This window comes from Micropterus salmoides, unplaced genomic scaffold (assembly GCF_014851395.1).
Source record: "Micropterus salmoides isolate LMB-PRFRI ecotype aquatic unplaced genomic scaffold, ASM1485139v1 Ms_hic_scaffold_21, whole genome shotgun sequence".
Classification (NCBI taxonomy): Eukaryota; Metazoa; Chordata; class Actinopteri; order Centrarchiformes; family Centrarchidae; genus Micropterus; species Micropterus salmoides.
Genome location: NW_024041262.1, coordinates 3,896,845 through 3,909,890, shown reverse-complemented (window position 1 = coordinate 3,909,890; position 13,046 = coordinate 3,896,845). Strand labels below are relative to the sequence as shown.

Here is a 13,046-nt window from a genome sequence, read left to right as displayed (position 1 = left end):
ATAGCCTGCTTTTATTTGGACTTTGTGGCTATGTGTTACTCTCTGGATACCCGATGGAGTCAACAAGCCGAACAGTAAGATTTAGCCGACATTATGAGGCTATTATTAGTACCGCCTATAAAACACTACAACATTTTTACATTTTACATCTTTTTTTGTAAATTGTATGCTGCATTTAAATTCAAGCTGTGTTTAGAATATAACTAGGCTATAACATCTATAACAGCGGCGAGTGGATGACATCAAAAGAGCCGCCGCATGTGAACGTGTCCTTCACAGATACACAGCGCAAGCGATCGACCTGCACGGTGAAGACAATGAACAGAATAGAATAAACTTTCTGTAAATGCCTGAAATATGAAATATGTTTATAGGAAATAATGTTTCCCAAAGTGTGTTGGAGCAACATGTAGCAGAAATAATCACTAAATCACTGCGTTTTTATAGCGGGTAAAATTTACCCGGTCTCCAAATTACCAAAAACACAAATACATGACTTACCTCTAGAGCTATGGAGCCATGCAGAAATTAGTTTTTATTTGTCCATGTTTGAGATATCTGTCTGTGAGACTTGCCTGTCTTGCAGCCAATTAAGATGAATGAGATTTAACTTATGATGCTCGAAGTATTGAAAGATTACATTTTTAAAAATTCAACTGTTAAATGTATTTCCATAAAGACTGTCATCTGTGGATAATCCACACACTTGACTCCCAACAGATTATTTGGAACTACTTCCTGAGAAAGTCTTCTTCTTCTTCTTCTTCTTCTTCTTCTTCTTCTTCTTCTTCTTCTTTCGGCTGCTCCTGTAAGGGCTTGCCAAAGGGGATCATCTGTTTCCATCGCTTCCTGTCCTCTGCATCCTCCTCACACCAACCACCTGCGTGTCCTCCCTCACCTTCTTTCTCGTCTTCTTTGACCTTCTTTTCTCTGCTTGGCTGGCAGCTCCAACTTCAGCATCCTTTTCCTGATATACCCAGCATCTCTCCTCCACACTTGCCCACATCATTTCAGAGGTCCCTATGAAAACTACAGATAATATGTCTTGTGGATTTTGGATTGAGAGTAGTAAGGTCACTGGGTCCTGTACAAGTGTGTTTATTTAGTTTTATCTAAATCCTCTTTTACTTTTCTTTCTGAGGTGAGTTCCAATAAGTGTTCCAAGTCAGAATTACCAAACTCATTTAACTGTACAAATGGGTCATAAATCGCTCATTTGAACATGATTAATGCCATTTATTAATGAGAGTTTGTCATCTGCAAATAAACGTCTCTGAATTGGCCACAGTACCTGTTTCACTCATTCAGATTGCGGAGCTTCAAGTCTTGCTGTCGGAAATCAGCAGACGAAAAAAGAACAAATGTAGCTGTGTCAGCAGGCATATTAGAGACATGAAACAATATTAATAAGCAAATATTAATAAGCAATGGCGCGCCATTTCAAAGCTGTACAGTGACAGAAATAACAAGTTAATGGTTCGACATGATGTCAGATTCCTCAAAATTTCATGCTTGTTTTTGTTTGATGAGAATTTCCTAGAAACTACTCAAATGAAAAGCGGCCATTTGTGTGAAACTCATATGACAGGCCTGAATCATTCAAAATTAAATACAAGAAAAACTGTGTGTGAAAAATGCAACCAGGTATCTCAAATCATTCATACATTCTTAAGAACAAATCTGGTCAGTACAAGTGGCTCCTGGTCCCATATTTCTTGAAAAGGGAAGTAGCTATTGAATTTTGAATTCCATTTGTAGTACTTCCATTGCACTGGAGTAGAGGCAGTTAGAGTATCTCATGCAATCAACAAACCAAAACCACAGTCTACATGCCCATGACTCAAGGTAAAAGAAATTTGGTTAATTTGTGATTTGGGTGAAGCAGCCCTTCAAGCTGAACTGCATGTATCTGTAAAATGTCATGAAAACAGTTCTAAATTCTGAATCCTTTGAATTATGTAAGAGCTTTAATTTGCTAGAATTTAGCCTAATTATTGGATGTGTAACAATTACTAACAGAATTATAAGCATCACTCATCCTAATTATTTCCACATACAGTATAAGTGGGGAGTTAAACATTTTAATCCTCAATTTAAACATTTTAATCCTAAATTAACAATAACAACATCTTTTAATATGGATCCCTGGGACAAAAAAATCCAATGGAGAGCTGTGACTATATTGGCTATAATGCCTGTGTGTGCCTGTGTGTGTGTGTGTGTGTGTGTTTAAAAGCCAGAGCGATTTATCTATTACCCCATTATCTCCCTAAAAGCATCCTTGTGTCAGTCTCTCTGAGCACTCTCATCACTCTCTGCCCCGCAGTTGCCCTCTCCGTAGCTTTTCCCTCCCTCCATCCTCCTCCTCATCGTCCTCCACTACTGCCTCCACAGCTCTGTCATAAGCCACTGATGGGACTTTACACGGGGAAAGCCCTATTTCTCCAAACTCTGCACTGATGACCCATTACATCTCCCCCAACTGGGAGGATTGTGACCACATGGAGGGATAAATGTACCCAAACCCTAATTATGAAGCAGTTATAAAAAACACAATGTTTTGAGGTTATTACTGACAACAACCATTCATCAAAAATGTGCCTTCAAGACAACCGTCATTCTGGTCAATTTTGACTAGAGTTGGATTCAAGGCATCGTTTTTTCTAAAAGCCTGGCTACAGGCTTGGAAGGTAGCAGCAAAGACTTTTAGATTTCAGTTTAATGAAGAATTCCCAGCAAAATAAAAGAGGCAGGGTATAAGAAAGGGTTTAAAATCACATTAAGGCATTAGGCCTCCTTCTGCTACCATAATGCATTGACCCAACTACTGATCCTGGAAACGTACTCAAGAAATGTGTAGTCTCAAAGTACTAACATGCATAAAATGCACTTCTTTTTAACACTGCAGTTAAGACAGGTTTTCGTATTGTACATTACAGTGTAGTGTCAAAAGCACCATCATTATTATCTACACAATTCTCAAAAATAATACTTATTATCAGTGCTGGTAATCTTGTTACATTCAATAATTGGAGCATTACAGTGGCAGCTTATTAGCTGGCTTAAATGCAGGCTCCGCTTTTCCATTCCATTTTTGTTTTTAACATTCTAACACATTAAATAGACTTTTACAACACAGCAGGCACTCAAGTTGTAAGTCTGGGAAAATTAGATAATTTCTTTGCGTATTTGCACTGCATGGAAATTAAAGTTGAATTATAAAACCATACACCAGACACAAACAAATGAGCGGATTAGTTACATACATCACATGTGTCCTGTGTGCTTCTAGTCGTTACAATGAAATGAACAGCTCTGGAATAAATTTTTGCACTGTAGAAAGACTGACAACAATGAGTGAAAGTGACTGACTGCAAGAGTTAAACACTAAGACATGACATAAAGAGGAGGTGAGAGCAAAAGGGAAACAGGTGCAGAACGTAGAGTTATATCTGACCTTTACCAAATTTAAATCTAATTGAGAGAGTTCAGAAAGGATAAGTAATATTCCAAAGGTCAGCCGTGGTGACACAAGCCTGAGAATGGGATTACATTTGCTTTTCCAACCTTGGGGAGCAAATGTTCTAAGATGCTGGACTCCAGTTTTTGACCTCCACTGTGAAACGTTTCAGGGAAGAGAAATGGGCCATTAACAGGTGAAAAGAAGTGGAGAGGGCTCAGAGCCCTGGTAGCACTACTACAGAGCTGCCTGGAGCCTTACACTGATATTATAAATCATCTCCATTTCAATTTCTACAATATTACTTTGGCTGCCATTCATAGTCACAACTTTTTTAAGAACCCCTATAACTGCCAAATGATAAAATATTCAAAAACTAGACTGTCTCCTGAGTTCTTCCACTGATCATTTCTAATAAGAAATATATAAAATAGCTAAAGTGTAGGTGAGGAAGAGTTGCATAATACTCATTATAATGGATTACTGCTCTAAGGGAGTATTTTCTTTGAATGATGTGCATGTAACATACGACTAAAATTCCAGTGCACAAACAGTTCAGTTTCCAATGAAATCGTTTATCACCACTCACTGTCCAAGTAGACTGAGTACAATAAGAATATATTCCACGTTCCATGTTTTTTTCTCTGCATCATTAAAGCAGGCTTCATTTGCAGTGAAAACCCTTCCTTTCTCTTTAATATCCCAGCTATGAAACCCTGCCATCTGCAGAAGAAGGTAACTAGGGTAGGGAATTCTCCGCACTGCCACAGGAGGATCGTGAACAGTATTTAACTGCTCCAGCTGTTGTACGGTGGTTAGCAAAGCAAGTGCGCCATGGAGAACTGCTGGAAGAGATAGTTTTTAAAAAAAATTTATCTTTTATTTTACCAGGAAAGAAATCCATTGAGATTTTTAATCTCTTTTACAAGGATGTCCCGGAGAGATAGTTGAGATATAAACGCGGCAGCAAACCACCAAGTGCTTGCTGCCAGAGGGAAGGACAAACAGGCGTTAATATGTATGCTCGGACATGCTGGGAAGCCTTAGTGTTCTTTATAAGAAAGTGCACAACACCACATTACCTTAATTTAATGTTTTTAATCCCTAAGGCCCTTTCCCTAAAGTCAGTCTCTCAGTCACCATAATATGCCAACTTTAATCTCTATTTAGTGTGAAAACAATTCACAAATTAGTAGAAACTGCATGAGTATGGCTGAATATCTAAGCTATGTGGAAGCACCTTTAGACTGGCTGGCTCTGCTAGCTCCACAAAGACTTGGACTGTATTGAAGTAAGTGGGCAAACATTAGTTTTAATGTGTGTCAAGGTGGGGACTGTAAATATGAGTGTTCCATTGAGAACGTATTAGGACTTTACTAAGAGCGGTGTGATTGCCCTAATTTAAAGGTCTCTAACGCTCCGCTGTGATGGCTGCTTATATCTCACCCCACTGCCTTTGCTTTATGAAATATCTGCACTTGACAACTACGGTATGGTCAAGATTAGCCAACTAAAACAATATTATAGTTCAGGTTAGGGAACAAATAATAAAAAAGCTGCAACGGGACAGAAACTCAGACACGCTGTCATGCCCATCCACCACCCTGACCTCCGCACCCTCACTTTCTGCTATTATTAAAGGTCATCCAGATGCATATTATGAGGTGAAGATTTTTCCTAGGGATACTGGCCTGGTCTTTCACAACAAATGTGCAAACATGCATAGTTTGCAAGCATTAGAGGATAGGATAAAGAGCATTGCTTGACGCTTACTAACTCCTAATAAAGTAGCTAACAAAAAAGCCAGCAATGGCATTTCCATCCATTTGCACATTAAAAAAACCCAAATGCAAAGGCCAGATATTCTGCAAATAAAAAAAACCAAACATTCGGCTGAGGTGGAAAAGTTGGTGTATAAATAAATGCAAAATGCAAATGAAATGAAGGCAGCCTTAGTAAATAAATCATCACATAATAGTAGTAGTGTTACATTATCCTGGGAATTCAGACATGCATAATTTAACTAATAATTCTTCTCTGTAGTGACATTGGCACTGTAGCTTTAAAAGATATCATAAAGTCAGGGAAATGTCTGTAACTATGGAGCATTCAGCAACTAAGCGCTAAGAGTTTATTGAAAGCAATAGTTGCTCTGTATAATTTTGCAACTCATGTATTTAGGGTTGAAGCAGAGTTAGAGTTCCAATTTAATGGTTTTAATGAGGTCCTACATTACTTGGGAATATAGAAAACTACAAAACTCAAACCTTACCCTAACCTTTACCTCTCATTATTACTTGATACTTGCACTTCACCTTTACCCTTAAAGTAAAGCTAACCTTGATTGTTATAGAAGTGAGTACCAGCAAAAAAAACCTCCTAAAATTCCTAATTGTTCGATCCGTACATTTGGTCCTCATAAGCATGGGCATTACCTTACATACATATATACAGCCTACACATGCACAGCCACCTGCAGGCTTTCTCAAAATCACCTCAACGCAGCAGAAAAACACAATCTCAGGAAAATAATTGGCCTGACAAGCAGATACATAACAAGATGGAAAAGGTGGAAGGAACAGTGAGCTGCCATCAATCAATCAGTGAAAAAGCGTCATCTGTGTGTGAAGGCCGAAGAGGTCTTGTAAGATTGAGAAAATAAAACTACTGCCAGCGGCAAGGTGGCCCGATGTTATCTTAAATATGTAATAAGCTCCGACTTCAGGATCAAGCACACAGTGTGGTTAAAGTGTATGCAGGGAAATCAGTATTCTGTGGGAATGCATCAAAGTGCTACATACTGTTTTGAGGCTTACCTGGAACAAAGCTCCCCTGCACCACTTCCTTGTACGCCCACCATCCTTCGTGAATTTTCGGTGGATTCGGCTGTGCTGTAAGGTGAAGAGAAGAAACACAGGAACAGGGACATCAATCACTTCGATCTGAAATTTAGACAAGAAACAGAACACGGTCTTGTCTCCAACTGAAGCACTAAGTTTTTCTACCGCCCTCATCATTTTCAGACGCCCCGCTAACCTTCTCAGCAAGAGACCTTGGCAAATAGACTCCCTGGAGATGGCCTCTAAGCAAACAGGCTTCCAATTCTACCGTGCGTTTCGGTCCAATTGCATACACACACAGGTTCACACACACTGGCAAACTCCTCCGTGATGCGATGACTCCCTAGGCGTTACTATGGAAATGTATTCTGTCATGTTGTTTGAGCTGTGGAAGAAAGCCCCAGATTAGAGCAGGGTGGTGCAGTTTAATTGAGGTGACTAAGTAAAGGTCTCAGAACAGAGAAAGAGTTGTGACCAAGAATAACCCACCGAGCCTTCGGGATATTGCTTTTTACACCTCAACGTTTTTTCTTTCCTGTTCATTCACAGAAAAAGCGCAAAGTGGGGCTTAATCAACGGCCTCGAGGTTGCCCTGCTTGCTTGTCTTTAATGGAAGTTGAGGCGGACGAACAACCCTCCTCCCTCTTCTATCGCCTCCAAACAGCCTTGCTCTAGTAACACTAGAGAGCAGGTTCAATTTCAGAGGGGTGTGCTATTTTCTCAGAGGGCCATCTCCGTAGCCATAAGCTGAAAAGGGGGGTAAGGTAGCAGCTGCCCTCCCAAGAAAAAAAAACAGAGCCTGTTTGCCACTTCTCTAAATGATAAATGAACTTGAAGTAAACACCATCTTTGATTGGAGGGCAGCTAAATCAGTGCAATGGCCAACCAAGCAGCAGTGAGTTCCAAACCATTAGAGGGAGGCTGGTCCACTGCCCAGCACTGCCGCACCCTGACAAAACTCCCACAAACTGCAATACAAGATCATTTAAAAGGTTTTTACATAGTCAATTTTACACAATGAGGAAGACTGAAGAACTAAATCAGAATCACTCTCTGCGGTTACAATTCCTTTTTAAACACACTTATTTAAAATGAAATAGCTGACCAGTGCTAGGGCAGAGGATGCAGAGTGGAATCGCTCAACTATTGATACCCCAGACTTTCCCAGAGGTGAATGAGGTAAGTTGTTGTTGGCTAATGTGTGTACTGTTATTGGATCGTACTTTGTTTAGAGTCCTGCCATCCGTTATGAGAGGTTAAAATGGTTTATTTTATAATCACACTGGAAAAGGTCTATCTTTATTTTAATCTCTTAATCTCTTTAGTCTCTAAATGACTACAGACCCGTCATCCTGACCTCTGTGGGAATGAAGTCTTTTGGGCAGCCTGTGTTGTCGCACCTCAAATCCATTACAGACCCACGACTGGACCTCTTGAAATTCGCTCACAGGTGCCAACAGGTCCGTAGACGATATAGTAAACATAGCCCTAGTCTATTCCTAACCCTAAGTAGTTTTGTTGCCTAAACCTAACCAAATTCCAACTTTTCACAACTTTAATAATGTGCTGTTTCAAAATGGCGATGTTTTGAAACGCTATTATATTTATTGTTGCTAACTTTACCAGACGTTGCATATTTGTTGTTGCTAAGCGTTGCTAACTTGAATCCTAAAATGTCTAAAACTGACACTAAAGGGGTACCCAGGGCGTTAAAAAGTGACGCCATAGGGCCTTGACCAAGAGTCAAGATGTCCTTACCCCTTCAGTGTGTTTTCAGTTCATGAAAGATAATTGCAACATTTTTGACGCCAAAAAAATTCTTGGTCAGCAGTTGGTTGTACTAAAACACAATCCAGTAAATACATTTTGTTTTAAGTCTATTTTTTTTGGCCAAAATTACTATCCCAATTAATATTACAGTTAACATGAATTACAGATGCAACTTACTAACCAAGCTAGCTAGCTCCATCTTCTTGTCCATATATGGTCATTTCTGATTCCAAATGGCAACAGCCAAAATGCCAAACTTGAGGCTTCAGAATGGTAGTCCACAAAGCAATGGGTGACACAACAGTGGCTACATCCACTTCTTTTATGACAGGTCACTTAGATTTGCTCTGCTTCTGCTCAAACATTTCTCAGTTAAAGATATACTGAAGATGGGATGCTATAAGAAGTAAAACAAACACACTTGCAACGAGGCAGTGATCATTTCATACACCTGCCATTCTATTGATTGGGTTCTATTCCACAATCTTCCAGGACCTAAATTGGGCATCGAACATTGACACAACTATCAGTAAGCCCCTGCAGAGGATATACTTCCTTTTCCAGCTCAGGAAGTTGCGTCAGGAGCTGCTGATCCAGTTGTACACTGCAATAATAATCCAATCTGGTCACCAAATAGGACAGGAACAGACCACAACAGACATTCAGAGAAAATCATTGGTGCCAAATTGCCCTCCATTCAGGACATACATGTACATCTCTACAGTCAAGAAATGGGCAGGAAACTTCACTGCAGACCCATCACACCCTGGACAAAAACCCGATTCAACTTCTCCCCTCTAGTAGTACACCACTGTACACCAAAGAAACCCAGACCCTATCAATTTCCAACAAGCCATCACTCTGAGGAACAGTTAACATCAGTCACACAGTGACCCTGTAACACCAAAACATCCACTTATTTCCATTATAGATTATATTTTTACAGTGTAACATACATATCATCGTGCACATCATGCACTGTAAATATACGCATGTAGATATACATATATTTGTATGTTTCATATACATATACTTGTTAGAGTGTAAGAGTCAAATTCCTTAGCCAATAAAGCTGATTCTGATTCTAACCTTACTGCTGCAGAGCAAATATACTGTGATATGGCGTGTTATGGTGTACCACTTTGTCGACCGCATCATATTTTCAACATGTTTTTTAGATAAAACCTCAGCAGTAAGAAAAATAATGAGCAGTCAGAGAAGCCAAACGTATACTGTGTGATTTGGGTGTATATGTGTGTGTAGGAGTGGTAGTGTGTGTAAGTGAGAGCCCTTGGGATTCTAGCTACTGTAAGTAATAATATAAAGGAGATTTGGAGGCCTGTGGACATGATCCTCTTACAAGCTACTGACAACAATACAGATACAGTTCTCTCTATTTTACTCCCACTCTGCACATGTGCACAGTAATAGTGTCCATATTAAGACAGCTGTGGTCCTTGACAAAAAAAGAATAAAACACCTTTTTGGATTGATTTGTTCACTATCCCTGTTATTTCAGTCTAATTAGAGTGAATGTGAAACAATTTTGTTGCCATCAATTTTAGACAAATTGCTGCTGAGATAATACAATTATAGATTTTGTGAGGTAAATTTAACCTTTCATGATCCCTGTGGCAAAGCAAACTAAGCTGTAGCTGCAGCTGAACAGCGGCACTAATTACAACAAAATATATTATGAGGAATATGAAACTGAAAATGTGAAAATATATGAATTATCAATTCATGCAAAATGAATGCAATATACAGTATGACCAATGAAAAAATAAAAGTTGATGTCTGTTTAATACTATTGCATTTTTTGGCAAGATGTATCGCTAAATCTATGGAGTCTGCAGTGTGACAGAGATTTTTCAATGTGTAATGTGTAATTATATTTAATTGATACATTAAAAAAAAGCTATTAAGAATGCGTTAATTATATTAGTATTTCAATGATGGCATTTCATTTATTTTAGTTTACCAAATCATGTTTTTTGTAATAGTTTTTTTAAATTATTATTATTCTTAATTTGAGGTATCTTCACTTTATGCGCTTGTGGCTTGTTGACCTCTCCTGTAACATCTGTTTAAATGTGCAATAAGAATTAACACTACTCTCTATCTGTCAAATTCATACTCCAAATAAAATAGGGGGCAGCAGATCACATATCGGATCTTAACTGCTGTTAACTGACATTAGCTTGCTAGCTCAGTTAAACGTGCAGCTAACTTAGTGGTCCTATTAGCTGAGTCCTGAATGGGCAGCAGAACCAGAGCAGGGCGTGTGGGCAACAGAACCGGGCTTAGCCTCTGACACCAATGGAGGCCAGTTTGACAACGACAGGGAATACAGTACCCAGGTCATGTACAGTGGCAGTGGCCAGCACTCTGACTCCAGGGACAACAAAGACACATCGGGTTCAGGCGGGGAGAGGCATCAAGCAGGAGTGGAGCGAGAGAGAGGTCAGGCATCAGAGAGACAGAATATTTTCACATCTAACTGTAACTCTTAATTCTAACTGAATTAAGGGTTTATTTTGACCAAACCAGAGTTAGTGAATGTTGGAACAGTGGTAAGACTGGGGAGTGACTGTAACAGTTTGTGTCGGGGGTGGGACGGGTCCTGGAGGGATGGAAGGTTGCAACCAATCACCTTCTCAGCAGACGGAACGATACGCTGCAGTCTGCCTTTGTTTCTGGCGGTGGCAGTAGCGTACCAGATGGTGATGGAGGAGGTGAGGATGGACTCAGTGATGGCGGTGTAGAAGTGCACCGTCATTGACTTTGGCTGGCTGAACTTCTTCAGCTGCCGCAGGAAGTACATCTTCTGCTGTTTTTGGTGATGGAGGTGATGTTCAGCTCCCACTTGAGGTCACAGGAGATGATGGTGCCCAGGAAGCGGAAGAAGTCCACAGTGTTGACTCAGGATGATGGGGGATGGTGGGGCTGGGCTCTTTCTAAAATCCACAACCATCTCCGTTGTCTACAGAGCATTGAGCTCCAGACTGTTCTGGGTTCACCAGGTCACCAGATGGTCGATCTCCTACCTGTAGGCGGACTCATCTCCACCAGAGACGAGCCCAAAGAGGATGGTGTCATCCATAAACTTCAGGACATTGATGATCTGGTGACTGGAGGTGAAGCTGTTGGTGTACAGTACAGAGAGAAGAGCAGAGGAGAAAGAACACAACCTTGAGGGGAACCAGTGCTGATGGTCCAGGAGTCAGAGACATGGGGCCTTTCTCAATCTGTGTTCTTGTGTTCTTGTGAAACATCATCTTTTGTGGCCCTAGTACTGTCCCAATACACAAGGTTGCATTTTGGCAAGAACGGTTTAAAATCCCATAAATGTTCTTGACTCACCCATTTTACCGAGGATGCATCGGTTGGTAACTTGTGTGAACTTGACGGCAGAGAGATCCCAGCATTCATTTCGGCATTCAAGCGAGCGGCTCAAAAAAGCTGAGTGAGGCCAACAACAGAACGTTTTGCACTATTTTCATACGTTATTTCATCACTAAATCCACTTCTGATAAGGTTTGAGACGAGAAATCAGCTGTGTAGATGTCGAATATTGGTAGTTTTACTAAAAATGATGGCCAACTTGAAAATGTGCTCAAACGTTTTTCGGAGTCGTGATGCTCCGTAACCGTCAGCGGAGGGAGCTAGCAAACCAGCCCGCGGGGGGGAGCTAACGAGCCGGCCTGCCAGATCAGCTCAGAGAGCCCTCAGACACGCAGACCACTACAGCCAACACAGCAGACTCCAACAACAACTGCAGAAGAAAGACCCACAGCTGTATGATGGTTTTAACATTACCACTGTTATTCTGTCAGTACATTCTGAGCAATTTAGTAATATTTTAACTTAAATCAAGAGACATCTTGATGATGTACATAAAAATGGTGATGTACAAAAAAATCTGGTCTTGTGAAACTTCGGGAAAAATGATCAGAAATAGTATGAAAGGGGACTGTCTTTCCTTTATTATTATTATTGTTGTTAATATTATTATTATATTAGACATTGCATTGCTAGTGGACAGAGTTGAGTAGAGTTGTGGTCACAGTATTTGCTTTTTATTTGCTTTTATTTTATCTTGGTAAGTTAAAACCTACAATAAACCTGATTCTGAGCTTTTTGTTTTGGGGGATGAAGCCTGGCTGTTACAATAATTAGAGCAATGCAGGCGGCAAGCAATGCAGCAAGAACGCATCGCAACCGTCAGCAGCGTTTTGTGTGCTCGTGACATTGCAAGTTCATTCTTCCCCAAGAACACAAGTCTATTCTTTGCATTCTTGGTTTTGAGAAACACCCATGTTTTCCCATCTTCAAGTTCTGCTTCCTGTCCGTCAGGAAGTCCATGATCCGCTTGCAGTTGCTAGGTGCTATAAATAAATAAATAAAAATCTACTCTAAAGAGTAGTAAAACATTTGAAGGAACAGTCAATAAAAAGATAATTGATTCAGAAAGGTGGTAGGCAATGTCTTTAGGTTATCAATTAATAATTTAACATTAACATGGAATAAAAAATATGTTTAAAAAAGGTTTGTAAATGTGACTTTTGGTCATTTATTTATATGCTGTATAGGTGTATATGCTGTTTTATGTCTTTCTTTACTTTATAGATGGTTAGGCAGTGTGCAAAAAAATAAAAAAATTAGATAAAGCCTAACCCACCCAACAATAACAGGAGCACTGATTGGCTACTCTGTATTGTGGTGGCACCACTCCAGACTCCATATAATTATGTAAGCTTCTGTCATTGCTGAATAGGAAGTGGTGGCCAATAGATTAGAAATAATCACTTCCTGTGGCTCATCAGAAGAGAGTGAGAGAGAAAGAAGCAGCATAAGAAGCACTGTCCCATTTCTCACAATGTCTGGCTCTGGCCCCAAAACACACTTCCTGACATCAGCAGAAAAGAAATGCCTCCAATCTATAAAGGGAAATGCAGACGAGACGCTGCAGGAGG

General features: G+C 40.0%; 1 protein-coding gene across 1 annotated transcript in view; it reads right to left on the bottom strand.

Annotated features, from left to right (window-relative positions):
• Positions 1-13,046, bottom strand: part of ca10a (carbonic anhydrase Xa) — a 233,026-nt gene that overhangs the window by 199,113 nt on the left and 20,867 nt on the right. The window contains exon 3 of the mRNA XM_038736386.1: positions 6,277-6,351. Within this exon, the coding sequence (XP_038592314.1) occupies positions 6,277-6,351 (75 nt within the window). The remainder of the gene's footprint in view (positions 1-6,276; positions 6,352-13,046) is intronic.